At 43.6% G+C, this 24,675-nt stretch overlaps 2 protein-coding genes across 3 annotated transcripts in view; both read left to right on the top strand.

Annotated features, from left to right (window-relative positions):
• Positions 1 to 24,675, top strand: part of ADCY6 (adenylate cyclase 6) — a 289,333-nt gene that overhangs the window by 185,333 nt on the left and 79,325 nt on the right. The gene's annotated exons all lie outside the window — the stretch shown is intronic.
• Positions 10,914 to 13,805, top strand: LOC143816717 (uncharacterized). The gene is made up of 5 exons (XM_077297461.1): positions 10,914 to 11,154; positions 11,235 to 11,309; positions 11,430 to 11,625; positions 11,759 to 11,918; positions 12,721 to 13,805. The coding sequence occupies exons 1-5, from the start codon at positions 11,014 to 11,016 to the stop codon at positions 13,703 to 13,705; spliced, it is 1,557 nt and encodes a 518-aa protein (XP_077153576.1). The 5' UTR covers positions 10,914 to 11,013; the 3' UTR covers positions 13,706 to 13,805.

Below are 24,675 nucleotides of genomic sequence, written 5' to 3'. Positions count from 1 at the left end.
CGGACACCAGCTGTGTTTTCACATGTCGGGGGCTCTATGTACTTATTTCTTTCTAAGCATCTTAAAAAGGTGCATTGTCGGTCATGGGAAGTGTTTACTAACCACTGAGCCTCCATTTAGAGGCCACTTTAAGAAGTAGGACATAAGAAGCGATAAGATTGATCTTTGTTTTATTCGAGCCGCCAGGCTCTGGGTGTGCAGCTGTAATATGGATGATAAAGCGTAGCCAGGTTATTGCCGCCTGACACCGGCCTTATCCTTACACCGGTAATATAGAACACCTCGTAGATTAGGGGATCCATCTGTTGCTCTCTGGTGTTATTACAAGCCCGCTGTAACCTCCCAGATCGCCCTGTGCTTGCATTAAACGGGCTTAGAAAGTATCTGTCTGGCTTTCCTAATAGAAGAGTAAAATCACAGCACATTGCCGCTGAGGATGCGGGAGCGTTACTATGGTAACATCTGCTCAGACGGCCTCAGATGCTGATGCATTTTTAATGCTAAAGCGCTGCAGATGATGCAAAACTTTCATCTTGTGTGTTTGGATGACATATTTTCACAAGGATTCCTCTGTTTTCACTGGAGAGTTTCTCTTAGTTTGGATGCACAAGAAGTCGTCTCCTCATGAGTGGGACACATTCTTCAGATGACCTTAACTATTTTTGGGATAGAAGATTGCAGATTTTGGTCTACAAAAATAATGTTGTACTCTGTGACTGACAAAAACGAGGACTTATAAACATTGATTTAGTGTTCCTCTCATTAGCGGCCTCTATTAGATTCAGGTGCTTGTGCTGGGAACATCTGTCACCTCAGTGAAAGTGGCCAGTCCTCAATGTAAATGAGAAGTTCATTGGGGAATCGTGACAGCAGTGACATGATCGCTTACATCGGGGAATCGTGACAGCAGTGACATCGGTTACTCACACCGGCTAATCGTGACAGCAGTGACATCGCTTATTCACGCCAGGGAATCGTGACAGCAGTGACATCGCTTATTCACACCAGGGAATCGTGACAGCAGTGACATGATCGCTTGCTCACACTGAGGAATCGTGACAGCAGTGACATGATCGCTTACTCACACCGTCTAATTGTGACAGCAGTGACATGATCGCTTACAAACACCGGCAAATCGTGACAGCAGTGACAACGCTTACACCAGCTAATCGTGACAGCAGTGACATCGCTTATTCACACCAGGGAATCGTGACAGCAGTGACCTGATCGCTTGCTCACACTGAGGAATCGTGACAGCAGTGACATGATCGCTTACTCACACCGTCTAATTGTGACAGCAGTGACATGATCGCTTACATCGGGGAATCGTGACAGCAGTGACATCGCTTATTCACACCAGGGAATCGTGACAGCAGTGACATGATCGCTTGCTCACACTGAGGAATCGTGACAGCAGTGACATGATCGCTTACATCGGGGAATCGTGACAGCAGTGACATCGCTTACTCACACCGGCAAATCGTGACAGCAGTGACAACGCTTACACCAGCTAATCGTGACAGCAGTGACATCGCTTATTCACACCAGGGAATCGTGACAGCAGTGACATGATCGCTTGCTCACACTGGGGAATCGTGACAGCAGTGACATGATCGCTTGCGCACACTGGCTAATTGTGACAGCAGTGACATCGCTTATTCACACCAGGGAATCTGGACAGCAGTGACATGATCGCTTACTCACACCGGCTAATCGTGACAGCAGTGACATCGCTTACTCACACCGGCTAATCGTGACAGCAGTGACATCGTTTACTCACACCGGCTAATCGTGACAGCAGTGACATCGCTTACTCACACCGGCTAATCGTGACAGCAGTGACATCGCTTATTCACGCCAGGGAATCGTGACAGCAGTGACATCGCTTATTCACACCAGGGAATCGTGACAGCAGTGACATGATCGCTTGCTCACACTGAGGAATCGTGACAGCAGTGACATGATCGCTTACTCACACCGTCTAATTGTGACAGCAGTGACATGATCGCTTACATCGGGGAATCGTGACAGCAGTGACATGATCGCTTACAAACACCGGCGAATCGTGACAGCAGTGACATCGCTTACTCACACCGGCAAATCGTGACAGCAGTGACAACGCTTACACCAGCTAATCGTGACAGCAGTGACATCGCTTATTCACACCAGGGAATCGTGACAGCAGTGACATGATCGCTTGCTCACGCTGGGGAATCGTGACAGCAGTGACATGATCGCTTGCGCACACTGGCTAATTGTGACAGCAGTGACATCGCTTATTCACACCAGGGAATCTGGACAGCAGTGACATGATCGCTTACTCACACCGGCTAATCGTGACAGCAGTGACATCGCTTACTCACACCGGCTAATCGTGACAGCAGTGACATCGTTTACTCACACCGGCTAATCGTGACAGCAGTGACATCGCTTACTCACACCGGCGTCTCCTCATGTGTGGGACATATTCTTCAGATGACCTTAACTATTTTTGGGATAGAAGATTGCAGCTTGTGGTCTACAAAAATAATCTGTTGTACTCTGTGACTGACAAAAACGAGGACTTATAAACATTGATTTAGTGTTGGTCTCGTTAGCGGCCTCTATTAGATTCAGGTGCTTTTGCTGGGAACATCTGTAACCTCAGTGAAAAAGGCCAGTCCTCAATTTAAATGAGTTCATTGGGGAATCGTAACAGCAGTGACATGTTCGCTTACTCACACCGGCTAATTGTGACAGCAGTGAATCGCTTACTCACACTGGGGAATCGTGACAGCTGTGACATGATCGCTTGCTCACACTGGGGAATCGTGACAGCAGTGACCTGATCGCTTACTTACAGCGGGGAATCGTGACAGTAGTGACATCGCTTACTCACACAGACGAATCGTGACATTGCTTACTCACACCAAGGAATCGTGACAGCAGTGACATTATCACTTGCTCACACCGGGGAATCGTGACAGCAGTGCTATGATCGCTTGCTCACACTGGGGAATCGTGACAGCAGTGACATGATCGCTTGCTGACACTGGGGAATCGTGACAGCAGTGACACGATCGCTTGCTCACACTGGGGAATCGTGACAGCAGTGAAATGATCGCTTGCTCACACTGGGGAATCGTGACAGCAGTGACATGATCGCTTGCTGACACTGGGGAATCGTGACAGCAGTGACATGATCGCTTACTCACACCGGGGAATCGTTAAATCTCTAACTTACACTAGGTAATCGTGACAGCAGTGACATCGCTTACTCACACCAGGGAATCGTGACAGCAGTGATATGATCACTTACTCACACGGGGGAATCGTGACAGTAGTGACATTGCTTACTCACACTGGCGAATCGTGATAGCAGTGACATGATCGCTAACTCACACCGGCTAATTGTGACAGCAGTGACTCACTCACTAACTCACACCGGCTATTCGTGACGGCAGTGAAACCATCGCTTACTCACGCCGGGTAATCATGACAGCAGTGACATGATCGGTTACTTATGATATCATAATATATGTATGCACTACAGGCTACAACATTAACAGCCTCCATTACTTATTGTAAATTTGTATAGTGGCACCGAGATTGTCATTACTCACATCTATACTTGCCACTGTTGAGGCTTTCCTATAAATTGGAAATTAACCCGTCAGTCTGTTTTTTGAAGTGACGAAGGAAACAAACTCCATGTAAAGAGACTCCATGCAGATGTTGCCCTTGGTCAAATTCGAACCTATGACACCAGTGAAGGAAGGCAACAGCACTAACAGTGCTGCCCCACTACAGCCATATTAAGCCTATACTTGCCCTAATCCTTGCATAAAGGCTCAAACATATTTGACTCACTACAAAAATGATTTATTTATTATGCTTTGCTTGCATAGTGCGATCATATTCCACAGTGCTTTACAGACGTTATCCTCGTTGTCCCCGGTGGAGCTCACAATCTAGATTCCCTATTAGTACGTCTTTGAAGTGTGGGAGGAAAATGGAGGAAACCCACAAAAACATACAAACTCTTTGCAGATGTTGTCCTTGGTGGGATTTGAACCCAGAATTCAAGCCCTGCAGTGCTAACCACTGAGCCACCTTGCTGCTCGCTTGGTCAATTTGGGTCACTTTTGAATAAAAAGTCCAACTTTTTTTGGTCATGTTGATTGGTTCTCCAGGATATGAGAGATCCCGTGCAGATGTGATAAAGCTGCCTGCCATTGGTGTGAGTGCTCTAGTGTATGTGCACACGGGGCATATCCATTCCTGTTAGAGTATGTGCACATGTTGAGTAAAATTTCTGCAGCATTTCTGCGTTTCTGCTTGTGTTTTTCATTGATTTGAGTGAAGTCAATGTTGAAAAACACACGGAGAATTGATATGTAGCAGATTATTTTTTGCACCAAATTTGCAAGTCAAAACTACTTAGCGTGTGCATGACACTTCAGGTTTCGCATTCACTTTGCTGGCATCAGGTTTTGCCACAAATTCAAGCAGAAAAAAGCATGACAAAAGCGCACCAAATCTGCAACATGTGCACACTGCCTTACTCTATAACACAATAGATTTATCTTGCATGAAGCCATGCCATGTATGCGCACTGTGGAAATGTAATTCGTGCCTTCAAGAGACATTTCAGATTTGTGAGGATGCGTCTTTTTATTACATGAGCTGTTTAGATTAACTGATATTAAAGGCCACCAAGCACTATATAAAGTTGTCCGGACCCACCAATATCAGCTGTCCACTTAATGTGCATAGTTTCCTCCTGACTGTGTACTGACAGATTGTCAGGGGATATATGGATGGAATTCAATAATTCGATCCTTTTTCCTTTTGTTCAGTGCAGAGTTACCGTTTGTCACTGCCAGGTGACTGGCAGCAGCTTTCTCACAGAGACCAAGCATTGCTATACGTGGGGATGTCGAGAGACAGCGGTCAGCCAACAATATCTTGGCCGAGAGCCATCTAATGTGTATTGTTTAACATATGAGCTACCAGTGGATGGCACTGATGTGAACATTTCGGACATTTGCCCGTGGTCTACATTCTCGAGTGTTCTTACACCTAAGTGCTGAGTCTTCTAGGCACTTCCAGTCCTATTTCTGTCCCCTTATAAATAACATGATTTTTTTTCGTTTGTTTAACTTTACTTTCCCCTGTGGAGTTTACATAATTCTAAATGTTTAATCCTGAAGGATCACAACCTCCTGTCTGCTAAGATTAGAAGAAGGACAGAGCCTTGCTGAAGAGAAGACATTACAAAGTCTCCAGCACAAGATTAGAAGGCCACAGTTCAGTACACCAGCCCCAGCAGACCTATGCACAGTATGACTCCTACCAATCCCTCTACCTCATGACTGATTACAAAAATTCCATTATAGCTGTCACACTCATTTTCTAGACCTCCTCATTGAGCCCGTGGAATGCACTTAGTTATCTCTAATAGCAATCTAGTACCCCATAAATGTTTAATGAACTATTAACTTTTAATAGAGTTAATTTAGAAAGTGGAACACACCGACTCATGTGTCTGCCCGGCTTCGTGTTATTTTAGAAAGTCTGGGCAATGCATATGCAGTACAGCCAATACATTGACAGTGTTAGAACGCATCTTTAAAATGTCTACAAATGTTTTATTCCTGTAGTTTCTATTTGTAGGTGCTTGCTGATCTAGCTGGTAAGGTTATAAACATTTTAAATGGAAAGTTTAACCATCAGCTTCCGTGGATCTTCCCAAAGACTGATCCTGCAACAGCTCATTAGGGTGAAAGTCTAGAATTGTGAAGGTCAGTCATCCAGCTCCAAGGTTTATTTGCCAAATTATCTTTCTTTTAATTTCTGTAATATATATTGCAGACATAAATTCTATAGATCTGGTGTTCCCTAATTGTTAGACAAAAATCCTCGGAGAATTTGTCAGTATAGTTATGATACGTAACCATTCTCAGTTAATGGCGGATGCTCACAGTCGTTGTATAGTGGATAGCGCTGTTTCCAGTTTGTGACGTGCTGTGATGGTGTTTGTGTAGATAAAAAATAGGAATGATAACATTGATTGAAATATAGGCCTCACTCTAGAAAAGTAATAGTCATGTTTTTTGTAAAAACCCAGTGGCTTAGAAAGGTCAAAAATAAATTATTTTCTTGCAATAAAAAATTCAAGTGGTGGCTTCTTTGTAAAATGAAACATTTCGCATAGATATCCATCCTGTTGGAGCGATCTGTCAGACTACTGTGCATATTAATGACATTGTAGAATACTGTAAAAAACTTCAACATTGAAAAGCTAATAAAAGCATCACTGTTCTCTTATGGTAAGTTTGCTTGTTTATGTATCTGGCATTAGTTCCCGTGTCACGCTCACACCCTGACTGGTGGGTGTGAGCTCGGGAGGGGGGGTTTGTGGACCCACTGTGCCACAAACCAGACTACCAGACTAGGACAGCTGCCTTGGTTTTCACTGGAGCCTCTGATGGTGAGGTCAGACTTGTGCGGCAGGCAGCTGCCAGGTGCTACTCCAGGGTGGTGCCTGGCTGTGGCTGCTGATCCCACTTTAGGAGACGGCACACTAGGATAGGTACGAGTAGCAGAGGGGCTGGTGAGCACAGCTAGTACTCTGGCAGGTAGTCACGGCAGAGACACAAGCAGGCAGGCACGGCTGAGAAACAGGGCTGGCGGGCACGGCTGAGACACAGGGTAGGTAGGCACGGCTGAGACACAGGGTAGGTAGGCACGGCTGAGACACAGGGTAGGTAGGCATGGCTGAGACACAGGGTAGGTAGGCACGGCTGAGACACAGGGTAGATAGGCACGGCTGAGACAGGGCTGGCGGGCACGGCTGAGACACAGGGTAGGTGGGCACGGCTGAGACAAAGGGTAGGTAGGAATGGCTGAGAAACAGGGCTGGCGTGCACAGCTGAGACACAGGGCAGGCAGGCACGGCTGAGACACAGAGCAGGCAGGCACAGCTGAGACACAGGGCAGGCAGGCACAGCTGAGACACAGGGCAGGCTGGTGTGGTTTATGAAGGAACAGGTAGAGACCTGTTCATACAGCGGATGCTAGTACTGGAATAGACAGGAGCTAGTGGAGTATGAAGGAACAGGTTGGGACCTGTTCACTCCGGAGGAGAACCGCAAGGCTGCAGGTAAGAGCTGTAGAGCAGCAAGAGATTCTGCAGCAGCAGAACCAGAGCGAATCAGAACCGCAGGAGTAAGGAGCACAGGCAGAGCCACAAGAGTACAGAGCCAGCAGAGAGGCAAGGGTACAGAGCAAGCTGAGCCGCAAGAGTGCGGAGCATAAGCAAAGCTGCAAGAGAACAGAGCACAGGCAAACAGAGGACACAGCAGGGAAAGAAGCCACAGACAAGGAGACAGAGGTGGGACAGAGTTCAGACAAGGTAATGGAACAAGACAAGGTACAAGAACAAAGATACAGGGACCAGGATATTCTGCCTCCTGGAGGGCGGACAGACAAGTACTAAGCAAGGCAAGAACAAAGATACTGAGACCAGGATATACAGCCTCCTGGACGGCAGACAGAGAATCAACAAGCAAAGCTAGGAGTAGAGCCTCCAGAAAAGGAGGAACACAGAGCAAGACCTAGCAGCTCAGTAGCAAGACACTAACTGAGTGAAGACGTTGCACAGCCCAGTTCCACAGGGTGGAGCTGCCCTAAATACTAGAGGCATCTTGGTAATTGGTCAGGGACACATTAGACAGGTGCATTCCATAAGAACCAGAGAGTTCTGTCACCGCCCCCTATGCACACAGCCAGGAAGAATGCAGAGAGCAGGCAGAAAGCAAGAGACACTGAACATGGAGCCAGCAGCAGACAGAAGTCACAACATGACCTGGAGCAGTGAATAAGATGGTGTGTGAGGAATGGGAGGCCATTCAGTGATGCCAGCATAGTTGTAACATCCTGATTGGACTTGAAAACATTTCATATTACCTGAGAATCAAAATGAAAAGGGAACGTCCAAACATGTACTAAGGTAAACTTATTGAAGTGTCAGTGCACCCATAGGAAACACCATATAATGGCTGGCATTAGATTACAGGATTGTTAGGTTGTAAGATACATCCCTTAATTGGGTTGTCAAATAAAAATAAAACTTAAATGTGCATAAAATATCAAGTTATGCAACTAATATATGGGTGCTTCTAACAAAATTTAGAATATCATTAAAAAGTTTTTATTTCTGTTCTTCAATGCAAAAAGTGAAACTCGTATATTATAGAGTCATTACAAACAGAGCGATCTATTTCAAGTGTTTATTTGTTAATGTTGATGATTATGGCTTACAGCAAATGAAAACCCAAAAGTCATTACCTCAGTAAATTAGAATATGGTACTTTTATAACACCAGCTTGAAGAATGAATTTAAAATCCGAAATCCAATACTTGGTAGGGGCTTCTTTTGCATCAATTCCTGCATCAATGCGGCGTGGCATTGAGGCGATCAGTCTGTGGCACTGCTGAGGTGTTATGGAAGCCCAGGTTGCTTTGATAGTAGCCTTCAGCTTGTCTGCATTGTTGAATCTGATGTCTCATCTTCCGATTGACAATACCCCATAGATTCTCTATGGCAGTGTTCCCCAACTCCAGTCCTCAAGAGCCACCAATAGGTCATGTTTTCAGGATTTCCTTAGTATTTCACAGGTGATGGAATTATTGTCTGTGAAGGTGATCAAATTATCACCTGGGCAGTACTAAGGAAATCTTGAAAACATGACCTGTTGGTGGCTCTTGAGGACCAGAGTTGGGGAACACTGCTCTATGGGGTTAAGGTCAGGTGAGTTTGCTGGCCAATCGAGCACAGTGATACTGTTGTTTTTATACCAGGTATTGGTACGTTTGGTAGTGTGGACATGTGCCGTGTCCTGCTGGAGAATGAAATTTCTTGGTAGTGTGGACATGTGCCATGTCCTGCTGGAGAATGAAATTTCCATCTCCAAACTGCTTCTTGGCAGAGGGAAGCATGAAGGGCTCTAAAATTTCCTGATAGACGGCTGCGCTGACTTTGTTCTTGACAACACACAGTGGACCTACACCAGCAGATGACATGGCTCCCCAAACCATCACTGATTGTGGAAACTTCACATTAGACCTCAAGCATCTTGGATTGTGTTCCTCTCCACTCTTCCTCCAGACTCTGGAACCTTTAATTTCTAAATGAAATGCAAAATTTACTTTCATCTGAAAACACCACCTTGGAGCACTGAGCAACAGTCCAGTTCTTTTTCTCCTTGGCCCAGGTAAGACGCTTCTGGCGTTGTCTATTGGTCATGAGTGGCTTGACACAAGGAATGCGACACTTGTAGCCCATGTCCTGGATACGTCTGTGTGTGGTGGCTCTTGAAGCAATGACTCCAGCAGCAGTTCATTCCTTGTGAATCTCACCCAATTTTTTGAATGGCCTTTTCTTAACAATGCTTTCAAGCCTGCGGTTATCCCGATTGCTTGTGCACCTTTTTTCTACCACAGTTTTTCCTTCCACTCAACTTTCCATTAATATGCTTGGACACAGCACTCTGAACAGCCAGCTTCTTTAGCAATGACCTTTTGTGGCTTACCCTCCTTGTGGAGTGTGTCAATTACTGCCTTCTGGACATCTGTCAAGTCAGCAGTCTTCCCCATGATTGTGAAACCTACTGAAACAGAGTAATTGACCTTTTTAAGCGCTTAGGAAGCCTTTGCAGGTGTTTTTCTTATAATTTTAAATATTAGAAAAAGAAAAATGAGACAATGCAAAAGTTTGGGCAGCCTGCATGGTTAGTACCTAGTAGCACCATCTTTTGAAAATATCACGGCTTTTAAATGCTATTTGTAGCCAGCTAAGGCTACATTCACATTTGCGTCTTGCGACGCAGCGTCGTCGACGCATAACGACTTATGCGTCATGCGCCCCTATCTTTAACATTGGGGGCGCATGTACATGCGTTGTCATGCGTTTTTGTGCAACGCACGACGCATGCGTCGTTTGGCCGCACCTGGCGGGGCGCGGTCGACGCTACATGTTGCATTTTTGTAGCATCGTAAAAACGCGTGCGTCGCACTTGCGTCACCCGTGCGTCGTAATTGCATTACATTCCCCATAGAAATCAATTGACAACGCACGGGACGCAAGTGCGTGCGTCGTACATGCGTTGTGCGACGCATGCGTCGTTAATTAAAATTACACAAAAAGTGTCTAGACTGTGTCTAGACAGTGAAAAAACATCCCCCATATATAAAAAACATGTTTGCATTGTTTGTCACTTTTGCTACAGCATACCACAGAGACCAGACCTCATCATCTGCTTTCAAGAGGTGTAAGTATAGAATGATTCTGGGCATTTTAATGTTTTATTTTAAATTGTTTATTGCAAGTTGTGTATGTTTAGTTCTGCACTGTGGTTGTGTAATGGACATTGGTGTATTTTTATTCTGGTTGTGATGTATGGCGTTGTATATGATGGCGTTTCATTGTCTCCGGCCTTGTTGATTTTATTGTAAAGTATGGTGGTGTATCCAGGATTGACTTTTCTTTCCTTTATTTTTTGGGGGGTTATTTTTTTTTTCTTAAATCTATTGTGCTGTTTATTTTGGGTTGTTCTGTGCATGCGGTTGTTCCACTGTGTTTTTTTTAAATAGAAATGTTTTCTTTTTTAATCATGTTCTGATGAATTTCAGGGCTTCATATGTAGCCGCACTCTTTTATTTATTTTGTTGTTTTTTTCTATTGTAACGTATGGCGTTATGGTTTGCCTTTTCTTGGGGCTTTTTGGAAATCAATGCTGTAAAAATTTGGCTTTAAAAAATCTTTGTCTTTTTGGTTTAGTACATAGGGTCTGTTGTTTATTTGTTTTGTTATCTTTCCTGGGACTGGTATTATGCTTTTGCTATACCCTGGCATTGTGTCGTCTCTGCCATTGTTTTTTCTTTCAATGTATGGCGGTGTTGTTTGCTCAGCGCTTGTTCAGTTGGCATTGTACTATGCGTGCACTGTTGTTGTGGTCATAATGTTAATGTATGGATTTTTTGATATTTTCCTATATGTGCCTCTGTATTGTGCATAGTAAAATAATTTATTTTTTTTTCATTTTAGAATTTCATCTTGTTATTAGTACAATGGCAAGCGACTCGAGTAACACAACACCGCTGGGGAGTGCGGTGAGTACATGATCTACTGTTGCTTACTATTCGGTGTCATTTGCAGACGTGTCACTCAATTTTTTTAAACTATTTTCCAGGCTTCTTCAAGTGAAGAGGAACAGAGCCAGCAGGAGCAGCGACCTCGGGGCCAAGCTGTGGTGGCAAGATGGCGAGTAAGTATTTTTTCAAACAACCTAGTCAATTTTTTTTTTTTTTTTATTGGGGGAGGGAGGAAGGGAGGGAGACCAATTTTTATTTATATTGCAAACATTAATATTTTCCTATTATTCTAGGTTTCACAACGGGACCAAGATGAGGGCATTGATGTAGACATCATGGTAGCATCAATCCAGGAGAGAGGCCCGTTGTGGGACCCCCGTGACCCCCGGCACGCGGACCAGGTGGTTTTGAGACGCATGTGGGCTGAGGTGGCCAAATCGCTGTGGGATGGCTTTGACAGCGCTTCACCCACGGACCAAGCTAAATTTGGTAAGTATTTCCGAAATGCCGCTCCGACCCATCAGGCCAGGATACACAACCGTCTGTGATGTGTTCAACTTTTGTATCATCGCACACGGTTGCGTTATCAATTAAAAAATATATTTATTTGACTTTTTCACAGTCAAAAAATTGAAGACCAGATGGCGCTCCATGAAGGACCGTTTCAATCGGGGCCTGCGGAAGGAGGGACAGACTCGTAGTGGTGCTGCAGCAGCAAGGTCAATACCATATAAGTACAGCAGAATTCTGCAGTTCCTGAGACCGGTCCTTGGCCGCCGACAGTAAGTATAACCTATTCCCACACATTGGGTATTGCACAACATGCATATTCACGTAGTATATTCCCCAGCCACGTAGTTTATTGCCCAGCCATTTATTATATTGCCCAGTGACGTAGTATACAGCACACAGACACATAGTATATTGGCCAGCCACGTGCAATATTTCATAGTGGCGTAGTATATTGCCCATCCAGGTTTATCACTGTTTCCAATAACGTTAAAATAATTGACACGGGAGACCTTGTAGTCCACGGCAGGTTCTGTACCCAGGGTTGGTCTGATCGCAGGACCTGTGATGACGTCTCGGTCACATGTCCGTGACGTCATGACAGTTCCGGCGATAAGCGTAAACCATGGCGGCCGTTACAAACGGCAACCATGGGTGAGTATAGCATGGTAATTTTTAAACACAAAATTTTTTCAATTTTTAATATTGATGCGGCATCGGCAGTGTCAATAGTAAAAATTTGGTTACATCTTAACGGCGGAAACGGTTACCACCGGTAAGTGTTTATCCATGACAGAGGGGAGTGTGCGGGCGACAGGCATTCACTGCGGGGAGTAAGGAGCGGCCATTTAATTCAGGACTGTGCCCGGCGCTGATTGGTCGCGTCAGCCATGACAGGCAGCTGGCCGTAACAATCAGCGAATTAATACCGTTAGGACTGACAGACGGAACTGACCCTTTAAAATTATGTAACATTTTATAGTGTGTGATGCAATAACTTTTTATTACACACAGGAGGTGGCGAATATGAAATGTTATATTTTGTATACTAATGTTTTCCTTACGTTTTCACAGAACACACAGCAGCACCCTCGAGCCTGTTCGGCCCTCTGGAGCGGTCCTTCGTGAATCACCATCTGAGCCGTCACAGCCATCCCACAGCGAGAGCAGGCTTGCACCACCATCTGGAGAACCGGCAGCCGGTCCATCAGATGTTCCCCTGGCCGAGGCCACTGGCGCTCCTTCCTTCGGGTTTTCCCGACAGCGTCAGCGGGCCTCGGACAGGCCGCTACTGCCCGAATTTTTCCATTTGAGCACGGTATTCCAGAATTGTTTCAAGGCGCTGGGCGATAGAATGGACACTGCTCTGTCCAATATCGACCGGCGCCTTGAAAATATGGAATCCGAGCTCTCGAGGCCGGCAAAACATTTCTTTAGTGCCATTGCGAAGGGCATGGTGGAACATCTTACGCCGGAACTCCAGATTTCGGTGATGCAGGCCTGCAACAATGCGTACGTGACTGCTCTGCAGCAGGCTCGGGTCATGCAGTCAGCGACTACAATGCCCGTAGTACCATTGCTGGCTAGCATGACTCCGACTCCTACTGCAGAGCCGCCACACAGAGCTCCGCGTGCCGAGGGCCACCGCCGACGACACCATAGAACAGAGCCGCAAAGTCCTGCTCCTGCCAGGCCTTCAAGGACCCAAAGACGGCAGGCAGAACAACACCCAGAGGGAGAGAGGAGAAAACGGCCAAGAACAACCCCCCCTACGGCGGCTCTGGCTGCTCCAATAACAAGACCGAGCTCTCGGCCGGGGTCTAGCCAGAGCAGGAGTAGCCAGAGCCAGTCCAGAGAGCCAAGGACACTGGTCGTGCCTCCTCCCTCCCCTCCTGCGTTGGCATTCTCGCCGCCGTCGACCACAGGGTGGTCAGACGTCGGCATACCATCGAGTATTGTCCAGTATGGTGATTCCTCCTCCTCCTCCCCCCCCCCCTCCACCCACTCCCAAACTGGGGGATATCAATCACCATTAATTGCAGAAGTTCCTACCCCTTAGAACCTTTCCCCATTTTTCTTTTTGTGTCACCCTTAATAAAATTGTTTTATTTGGATTTCAAAAACTGAGTTTCTTGGTCTATAATAAAGTTTGCACCAACTCACACAGTGCGCCGTACACAAATCTTTTGTTTTTAACACCTCATTTATCTGTAATGTGTGACACAATTTTATCCAGTTATTTGTTGTAATTTTTTTTGGCCTGTCTCTCATTGTACTATGAGGTGTTAAAAACACATAAAGAGGATTACAAAATATATCAATTTTCAAACCTACTGTAAAGGTACCGTCACACACATAACGATTTCATTAACGATATCGTTGCTTTTTGTGACGTAGCAACGATATCGTTACCGAAATCGTTATGCGTGACAGCGACCTACGATCAGGACCCTGCTGGGAGATCGTTGGTCGCTGCGAATGATCAGGACCTTTGTTTTGTCGCTGATCACCCGCTGTCATCGCTGGATCGGCGTGTGTGACACCGATCCAGCAATGTCTTCACTGGTAACCAGGGTAAACATTGGGTTACTAAGCGCAGGGCCGCACTTAGTAACCCGATGTTTACCCTGGTTAACATTGTAAATGTAAAAAAAACAAACAGTACATACATTATGGTGTCTGTCACGTCCATCGCCGTCAGCTTCCCGCACTGTGCCGGCCCTATAGCACAGCACAGCGTTGACGTCACCGGTGTGCTCTGCTGTAACTTTACTGCCAGGACTCCGTGTCAGTCGGGAAGCTGACGGCGATGGACGTGGCAGACACCGGAATGTAAAGTATGTACTGTTTTTTTTTTTTTTCACATTAACAATGTTAACCAGGGTAAACAATACAGTGCGGGCCTGTTTAGTAACCCAATGTTTACCCTGGTTACACGGGGACTTCGTCATTGTTGGTCGCTGGAGAGCTGTCTGTGTGACAGCTCTACAGCGACCACACAACGACTTAACAACGATCACGGCCAGGTCGTATCGCTGGTCGTGATCGTTGGTTAATCGTTAGTGTAACGGTACCTTAAGGTTATTAGTCAGGTGAGGTGGTAGCAATGTTCACGTGGCCAAGTGTCGCCACTATTTGACTCTGGACGTATTCCAGCATCCTGAGTTCAATAGTGTTAACTCAATAGAGTTGAGCGAACATGATCGTCTCCCTCCTTGTCAATCAAAACACTTGCAGACTTGTAGCATATGGGCCCCGGCTTCACGTAGTGCGGATTATGATCTTCAGCCACATGTTCAGAGGCTGTGTGACAGGCAGAACACATGCACATCCAAGGCCTATTTGTTGGCCTCGCCATGCATGTGTAGTGCCTGTCACACAGCCGCGGCACATGCAGCGGCAGAAAACCTGCTTCAGCCATCACGCTCCATGATGCCAGGTTCCATATGCAAATAGTCTGCAAGATTAATTGCTTGACAAGGTGGGAGCCGATCATGTTCGCTTTTAAAACTATGGAACACACGGCTATGTGAACAATTGGGTTGTTTTGTCAGAGTGAATTTGGGAACTGGTGCTCACATTACTACATTTTGTGGTACACACATTTGGTTCTAGAACATTGGATTTGTTTTATTTTTTTTTTATTGGCAACAACATTGTAACATAGGGGAGGATTTTTTTTTTAAACGTAAAGACACAATAAAAAACTTTATTTCAAAACACAACACTGTAGAAAATCACGGTACATAACATTTAAAGAACAGTACATTAGGCTGGTAAAATGTCATGGACTCAACAGTGTTTAATTATTTTTAAATGACAGTGTTTAGCTTTTTATTAATCACAATAATTTTACTTACAGTTACAGCAGGATAAAGTACAGTTTCTACATTAAACCATTTGATCTGAGCAATTTCCAAAGTTGTCCTCAGTGGATGATCTTGGTAATCGGGCAATGGGTTTGGTATGGGTTCATCTAGTTCAACGTTGACTCTCTCTTTAGCAATAATATAATTGTGGAGAACCACACAAGGCTTCACCACCTGATCAACTGTCTCAATTTTCAGATTTATAGCGGATCCTAAAATCCGCCATTTGGAGACAAGGATTCCAAAGGCGCACTCCACAGTTCTTCTGGCCCTGGACAGTCTATAATTAAAAATCCTTTTTGTGTGGTCCAAGCCCCGACTGGAGTACGGTTTCAGAAGGTTGGCACACATTTGGAAAGCTTCATCACCAACAACCACAAATGGCATTGCCGACCCTTCGGTGTGGGGAAGAGGTCTTGGCTGGGGGAAATTAAAATTGTTCTCATATAATCTTCGGCCCATATCAGACTCCTTAAATGTCCGTGAATCATTGGCACGGCCAAACGCTCCAATGTCCACGGCGAGAAACCTGCAGTCCGCACCTGCAATGGCCATGAGGACGGTGGAAAAGTATTTTTTGTAGTTAAAAAACAGCGAACCACTTCTTGCAGGCTTTGTAATCCTAATGTGCTTCCCATCAACTGCTCCAATACAGTTAGGGAAAGAACACACTTGGTCAAATTTTTGGGCGTTGGCCTTCCAAAACTCAGTTGTTGGGATTGGTAAAAATTCCTCCCGGAGAATTCCCACAATGCGCAGCATGTGTCGGCAATAATACCCGAAAGTGTTGAGACTCCAATCCGAAACTGGAAATGCAGGGATCTCAAGGTCTCTCCGGTAGCCAGGAAACTGCCAAGAAGAAAAATAAATAAATTTAATTAAAGTATGTACATTGTTATAAGATAAAATTACATTTTACATCCCTCCCCCCCCCAAAACCAAAAAAAAGGTTAATTAAAAAAAGGGCACAACATTTAAAGTCCTTCAAATAGCTGCATTACGTACCGTAGAGTCACCAGCAGACGTTCCTCGGCGGAAATTGATCTCCGGAGCTGCGTGTCCTGCCTGGTAATGAATCCTTCCACCCGACGCAGAAGATAGCGGAAGCTGTCTTGAGACATCCTAGTATACTCGAAATATTTTTCCAGGTTCTCATTTAGCTCGCCAAACAAACAATGGTAGGCTCCACGGCTCTCTCGGACTTCCACTATAGGGTGTAGCCAAAAGCGCCGATGACTCCTTCTCCGTTGTTTATCTCTTTTCCTTTGTTCATGAAAGGCGATAGCGTAAGCATTAGCCATTGCTAAATCCAGCTCCATATTGAGGTAGATGCTCTCCATGGGACGCTCCATCTTGATGCTGTATAAAAACACGCAAAATGGGAGGAATTCATCTATCCCGGGGTATATATACTAAAATTCCATTATACCCACCCTCTTCTATTCATTGGTGGTCTTATCTAGTGTCTAGACACTAATGAGGCTTTTCGACATGCTATTGGGTGAAAAATGACATCATTTTTTGAAAACGCATGCGTCGTAAAACGCTGCGTTTTTTAAAAAAACCGCAGTGAAACGCACAAAAAACGCGTTCTACGACGCATGCGTTTAACGCATGCGTCGAAAATGGTGCGTTTTTTGGTGCGTTCTTAATGCGTCATGCGTTGCGTCGACGACGCAAATGTGAAAGTAGCCTAAGAGTTCTTCAATTCCTGTTTGAGGGTTTTTCATCCATTCTTCCATGGAAAATTATTACAGTTCAGTGAGATCCCTGGGTTGTCTTGCATTCTCTATTTTGAGGTCTAGCCATAGATTTTCAGTGATGTTCAGATCAGGGGACTGTGAAGCCATTGTAAAACCTTCACCTTGCACCTTTTGAGGTAGTTCGAATCATCCATTTGTAGAATACATCCTCCTTTCAACTTCAGTTTTTTTGTTTGTTTTTTGTACAGTTGGTGTTATGTTTGCATCTAGAAATTGTTGAAATTTCATTGAATCCATTCTTCCCTCTACCTGTGAAATGTTCAACGTGCCATTGGCTGCAACACAACCCCAAAGCATGATTGAACCACCCTCATGCTTAATGGTTGGCAAGATGTCCTTTTCATGAATTTCTGTGCTTTTTTTGCTCCACATATATCTTTCATCATTGTGGCCAAAGAGTTCTATTTTAACCTCATCAGTCCACAGGACTTTTTTCCAAAATGCATCAGGCTTGCACGTCTGATGCTGAATTTTATGGTGAAGACGCAGGAGAGATTTTCTTCTGATAAGTCTTCCATGAAGGCAGGTATCTCTTCCATGTTTGTGCAGGTATCTCTGAACAGTAGAACAATGTACCACAACTCCAGAATCTGCTAAATCTTTTTGAAAGTCTTTTGCAGTGAAGCGGGGGTTCTGGTTTGCCTCTCCAGCAATCCTTCAAGCAGCTCTCAGTGAAATTTTGCTTGGTCTTCCAGACCTTATCTTGACCTTTACTGTTCCTGTTAACTGCCATTTCATAATTACATTTTGAACTGGGAAACTTGACAACTCTTTGCTATCTTCTTATGGCATTCTACTGCTTTGTAGGCCTTCACTATTTTCATTTTCAGAGTGCGAGGCAGCTCCTTAGAAGAACCCATGGCTGCTGTTTTTTTTTGCACAAGGTTACAAGAGGTTTTTTTCTTATAAAGCTGGGAAATTTGCATTTGCAAATATTATTGATGATAATAATAATCAGTCCATAACCTCAAGAGGCTAATTAAAAACTTTAACCAAGGTTTCAGACATCCGAGCACAGACATCTCCAAGGGTGCCCAAACTATTGCATCTGCCCATTTCCCTTTTTGTAATTTTTAAAATGAGAAAAAAAAGACAATAATTTTTTTTTGCCTAAATTGCAAAGGAATTATGTCCTCTTTAACTCAAGGCCTTTTAGAGATCATTTCATCTTCATTTTGCTTAACTGTTCACAATAACAGTAATTTTGATCAGGGGTTCCCAAACATTTACATGGCCACTGTATATACACATATGTACACACACCTTGCTTGGAAATGGGGCATCTTTGATTTACGTGAACAACCCCTTTAATACTAAATGTTTTGAGTTGCTTAACTTGAGATAGTCTCCCAGCACTCAAGAAACTGGAGGAAATGCTTTGTGTATGTTACAACGCTGTCCATATTGGTTGTCGCCCCACTTCTTATAAATTGGACTTTTAAAGGCAAAGCTCGACTGTAAATGGCAGAGTATTCTTGTTAGAATCGTGATAACTTGATAGCTTTATATCCAGGCTTTAAAATTACTTTGTGTATAACCAATACATAGACACCTGATACCTGACGGTGATCCAATGATATCAAAAGGTTAGCAGTCTGCCATACCCGCCACTTCTAAATACAAATATATCTTCAGATGACGTTACGGCGCTAAGAACTGGTGCCTGTGTGAACAGACCTGCTCTATGTGTATAGATGTATCACATGGTGAAAATGGAAAATTTTACCGTGTGTGTGCTTTTAGCCAATTTGGTGTCTCGGGGTTTCACAATCTAGCACAAGACGTTTGTTGTTGAATCCCTAAGGATACAAAGAGGCTCCTTTAATGCTTGTCAATGTGATTTAAAGCAGTGTTATTTTATTTGTTTTGCGTAGAGCACTGGGTACTCCTGTGCTGACGTAAGACCTCCACAATGGGACTCTGCGACTGGCGGTATATATATATAGAAGAATGTCACAAATTGTACTCCACTGTCTGGAAGTCACTTCTATTCTACATACGATGTGACACATCGAACGTGACATTTTATTTTTTCCTCTTCATTCCAATTTGAATGTGTAATTAAAGATGTAAAATTCCTATTCCTGTCCCAGCTGCTATGAAACCTAAACAGTAAGGTTCCCTTACATGGGCATTGGACATAGGTATGTAAGATTTTCATGAGCACGTCAACGTACTTGTCATTCGGTCTTGTCTTCCAGAGTGTTATATGGGCCCATTTCTATTTTGTGTTTCCTAACCAAAAATGGGAATGAGTCCTAGCAGGAGCCACCAGGAAAACATTCCCAAACTTTTGTGTTTCCTTCTGATACCCATTTCCATTTTTAGGTAAAAATATGAAATGGAGACGGCAGGTATAAGTTCAGTACTCAGAATTGTCTGCTTATTACAACTGGAATGTTTTCCTACGGATGTAAAACTTCGTTTTCTAAGGGTTCATACATGTGACCATATTATGAGAAATATCTGTACATCCGTGTTTCGCACCATTTCACTTCTCAGGGCTGGCTTACCTATTGAAATGAGTCAGCCAGACACCCCTTTACCAACAGCTGTTTACATGCCGACACAGGAAAAAGTGAAGCTGGCAAACTGGGGACATCAGGAAATACTTGGCAAGTGGGGCACCTCGCATAATTTAAGCATATTAATAAGTTGTAGAACTTATTTTTTAATTGCATTCTTAAAAAAAAAAAAAAAAATGTGGTGTAGTAAACAAGTATAGTTATTCACTCCTAAAAAAATAAAATAAAAAAACCCTGAGAACTATATCACTATCACTGAAGCAGCAAGTGTCAGTTCACTGAGTGCTTGGTACGTTGCCTGAATATTCACTCTTCATGTGGGGTCTAGGGTACATTCCTTACTGCCACTTACTTACACATTTTGATTTCTGTAGATTTAATATTTTTCTTGGACTGTTTAATTTTAAATTGTTTTATCTTTTGTAATTTATATCCAGTATATAATTTTTTAATATATCAGATGACCTTGACCCAAAACCTGAGCTAGTAGGAGCACCCACTAAATGCCAGGCAAGTGAAACGTACCCGAGCCTGCCTATAAACACTGAGCCTAAATTATCATGTGCTGCTGCTGCAGAAAACTATCTAATAACTATTTTTTATTTTTTTTCCCCATAATTTAAAGTACACATGAAAATAAGTAACTGTGTAATATGTCATATCCGAGAAGCCTGCGTTTGTATCCTCCAGGAAAATCCTCCATTTATGGGTAAATTCTGTCTTTGGTGAAGAAAGTTTGTTACATTACTGAGGTAGGAGATGGCAGCTGTTACTGATAAGATTCTACGTGGAGGAGGGAGGCGCTAGAGGCAGAGCTTCTCCTTCCTCCTCTCTTCCACATAGGAGATGGCAGCTGTTACTGATAAGATTCTACGTGGAGGAGGGAGGCGCTAGAGGCAGAGCTTCTCCTTCCTCTCTTCCACATAGGAGATGGCAGCTGTTACTGATAAGATTCTACGTGGAGGAGGGAGGCGCTAGAGGCAGAGCTTCTCCTTCCTCCTCTTCCACATAGGAGATGGCAGCTGTTACTGATAAGATTCTACGTGGAGGAGGGAGGCGCTAGAGGCAGAGCTTCTTCCTCCTCCCTTCCACATAGGAGATGGCAGTTGGTTTTTATAACATTCTATCTCATTATTGTAACCAGGGCTGTGGAGTCAGTCGCTGTCCATTTTGGTGGTGTCGTCAGTCTAATGTGGACCCACTCCTAAAATATATAATAAATTGGGTACAGTAATTGAGTTTGCAACGTGTTACAGCATGTACATGAAAAGTCAGATATAAAAAGATTACAGCTAGATAATTTAAAATATTTTTATTGATATATAAAAACAACCAAAAAACCCCCCAAAAAGACAGGGCAAAAAAAAAATCAAAAAATATAAGCATATATAGGCTATATATGCCACAAAAACATGGCTATATATTCAAAGTGCAAAGTGCAATATGAATTGTAGTAAGAAAATGCCTACTTATATGTTACTAATGCCTGGATAATGCATAGCCAACCGTAGGATGCAACAATCAATACAAGCTGACAATAGCTGGTATATTACCTAGATCAAGAGGCACCAAAGGGAATAGCGGGTACTTTGTCCTCCCCACACCCGATGCCGTTTCGCCTACGCTTCTTCTGGGCCCCCCCGCATGTTTCCCTGAGACATAGTATACAGTTGTAATTTACATGTGCACTATTAATTTATGAAATAAAAATTAGAACAACGGTTACACTTTAAAAGTGATCTACAGAACTAGAGAAGCACAACTCTTTTTTTTAATTGGGTGGTGTGTACGTCTCAGCCCATTTATCATGTAAAAAGCTAATAACCTGCAGATGTGGGGATAATCTGCAGGCTAATGGCATTCTGAAGTCGTGCAGCTGCAGCACTGAAATGCGGCTACCGGGAGGAAATGAACTTTATTTTTCCCTAGCTTTAGAATGCTACTAACCTGCAGATTAATAGCGTGCTTTAATATGTGACTGGTGTTTTTTATTTTATTTTTTTTATTATTTTTTTTTTTTTAATTTTAAAGAAGCCATTTTTTTCTAATCCTGTACAATCTCTTTAATGGTTAAAAAAAAAAAAAAATGGTGGGTTTTAATGCCAATGTGATGTTGGACACGAGGTACATGTATGACATCTGTATATAGAAGGGTTGTTTAATGACGGTTATACATTAGCACCCATCCTGTGCACGTGTCAGTAGTGGCACTGCCCATAGCCTGCTGCCAGCTCTGCCACTAATAGGCACAGTAATCTGTCTGTATGTCGTCTTGTGTGTTCTGCTGCTTGTCTTCCATCCATAGGCCAAACCTAGAAATGTGAATTATTGTAGTTCCTATGGAAAATAACTTGGCATATGCGGCTCTATTTCTCCTTGTGTTAGTGTACAGTATTTCAGGGTGACCTTGTTTAGAAAATTCCCAGTGATGATAATATTCCTTGTGTGCTTGTCTTTGGCTTGTGGCCAGAACACATGATGTGGGGTCATACTTGTGAGATGCCTGGACCATGCTGCACATTTCTGCTGGGGTTTATCATTCTATCGAGCCCTGGCTATGATTGCTGTGTATTCCTATGGAATCAATGTCCTTGTTACAATGAATCCGGGAGGGGGGTCCTGATTGTTTCATTGTCACTTGACATAATAGAAGTTCAAGGCAGCCCCTTCCCCAGGAGGAGGCAGTGGATCAGTCATTAACTCCGGTCAAGGCCACACGGTCTAACGTGAATCTGGAGAGTGATGTGTTTGGTGCTGTCAGCGCGAATGCCCCATAAAGCTGCTCTGGTTAACCTTCACGAGCCTCGGTCTAAATGGCTCCACTGTGCAGATCTGCCAGTTATATGGTGCACTTTATGACTTTTTTTTACAATTCAATCCAGTATATTGTTCTTCCCTTCTCCTTATGAGTCATATTCAGTTGTGAATTTCATGTGACTTATTGTTAATTATATAAGTGAGCACTGATGGCTGAGTTACATGCCTAGCAGAAATGCTGAAGCTCGCAGTTAGGAGCTTTGCCTACAGGCTTGGGGTATGTTCACATGTTGCATTTTTATTTTTTATTGGTGACTGGCAGGATGTTGCATATAATATCAACTTTATTTGCAATGTTTTAGCTGCGTTTTTCACTCATTCGTTTAGTGCCAAACACTGTAAAAATGCTGAAAAAATTCACATGCTGCATCTTGGCAAACAGGCAGCAGGGCTAAATATACACGGAAAAAAGCCAACTTGTGCATGAGATTTCAGAAATCTCATTGATTATGCTTTTACTGTAAAACGTTGCATGTTTTATGTTCCAAAAACACGTCGGGTGAACATACCCTAACTTGACAGAATTGTGAGGCTCTATTTGTGAGTGTTCATTTTTTTTTTTTTTTTTTTAAATCGTGTTCTTATGGGTGGAATGAAGGAGAATTGCAGCCAAAACACTTAGGTATTTGTAATAATTGGTCCACGGAAAATTTCTAAAATGCATAAACTTTCACTCAGCATCCATTACATGAGGACGTACCATAACTCTTGTATGTATTTGGCTCATTCATGGATAAGCCATATACAAGAATTGTCCTCTGAGGAGAGTCGTCTATATAGTGGAAGGAGCCAATTAGTTTTTTTTTTTTTCAACAATTTTCTGGCTTTTGTGCAAAAATTTAGTTTACACAAAAAATGTAGTGTATTTTTGTCTATTTTTACTTGCTGTGATAGTGATAGCCCAACAGAGTCACTATAATTTACATCAGAAAGTGGGTTCCTGATTGTGGTCTTTGGGCCACCTCAAGATGTGCCACATTCACTAAAAGGTAAGTCTGCTGCAGTACGATTCCACAAATTAATCTGATTATCTCGAAGATTCACCCCATTCATTAAGAGCTGCCTCCTGGACTCTCTGCCACCTAGCACCACCTTCTGCTGGCCTGGCAGATCACTGGCTGAGTAGTCCAACCAGTAAGATGTTAAGCAGAAGAGGACACTTGGGCATGGGAAGTGCTCTGGCACGCCCAAAGCATTTCAGCCTCTTTTAGATATTAAGCCAACATTTTATTTTGCCGGGGTTACACAGATTACATTAATAAGCAAAAGCGGAAATATCATTGGTGCAAGCGCCCTTATATTGTTCTTGCACGGGGTGTCCGCCAGTGTAAAAAAATCATGGATGACTTTATCCTTTAGAGAGCAACCTGGCCAGATGTATGATTGAGATGGATCGTGCTGACATTTAAAGGGGTTACCCAGGGCTTTTATTATTTTTATGTCCAAGGTTAAAAACTAACAGGCAGGTAGTTGTTGCCAGTTCTGTCCTGTGACAAATTCTGCCGGCTCGGAGCGGTCACAGACCTCGTCTGTCGGATGTTCCCCTGATTTCACTGACGACATGGCGACACAGCTGTGCCTTCTGTTCCACTCTACTCTGTTGATGGGGTGTCTTTGCTGATAGCAAAAAGGGGTTTTGGTAGCTCATCCAAATAATGTTTCCACCACCGCATATAAGTTCGGAGATCCAGCAAGCCCGTCGGGAAGGGCAGACAAGCCAAGTCCAATATCAAAGAGGAAAAAACTGGCATCCTCGGTAAAAACATCTTGGTCTTTATTTAAATTCCATTAAAAATTATCATCCTTGTCCTTTCATGCCTATCATTTTTAGTGGAGTTAAAAAAAAAAAAAAAAAAAAAAAAAAGACAGATTTTTACCAGGGGTGCCAATTTTCCATTCTTTGATATTGGACTTTCTTTGCCGATGTCATTCTGTTTAACAGCCGGCTTCCAAACCGCGGGGAGCCAGCTGTCGATCCGCTTGATGTCGGCAGTAACTGCCCGTTGACGTAGCAAACCCGGAAAATGAAGAGCTGTTCTCGGAGATCATCCCCTT

This window comes from Ranitomeya variabilis, chromosome 3 (assembly GCF_051348905.1).
Source record: "Ranitomeya variabilis isolate aRanVar5 chromosome 3, aRanVar5.hap1, whole genome shotgun sequence".
Taxonomy (NCBI): Eukaryota; Metazoa; Chordata; class Amphibia; order Anura; family Dendrobatidae; genus Ranitomeya; species Ranitomeya variabilis.
This window is presented reverse-complemented; position numbering and strand designations above follow the sequence as displayed.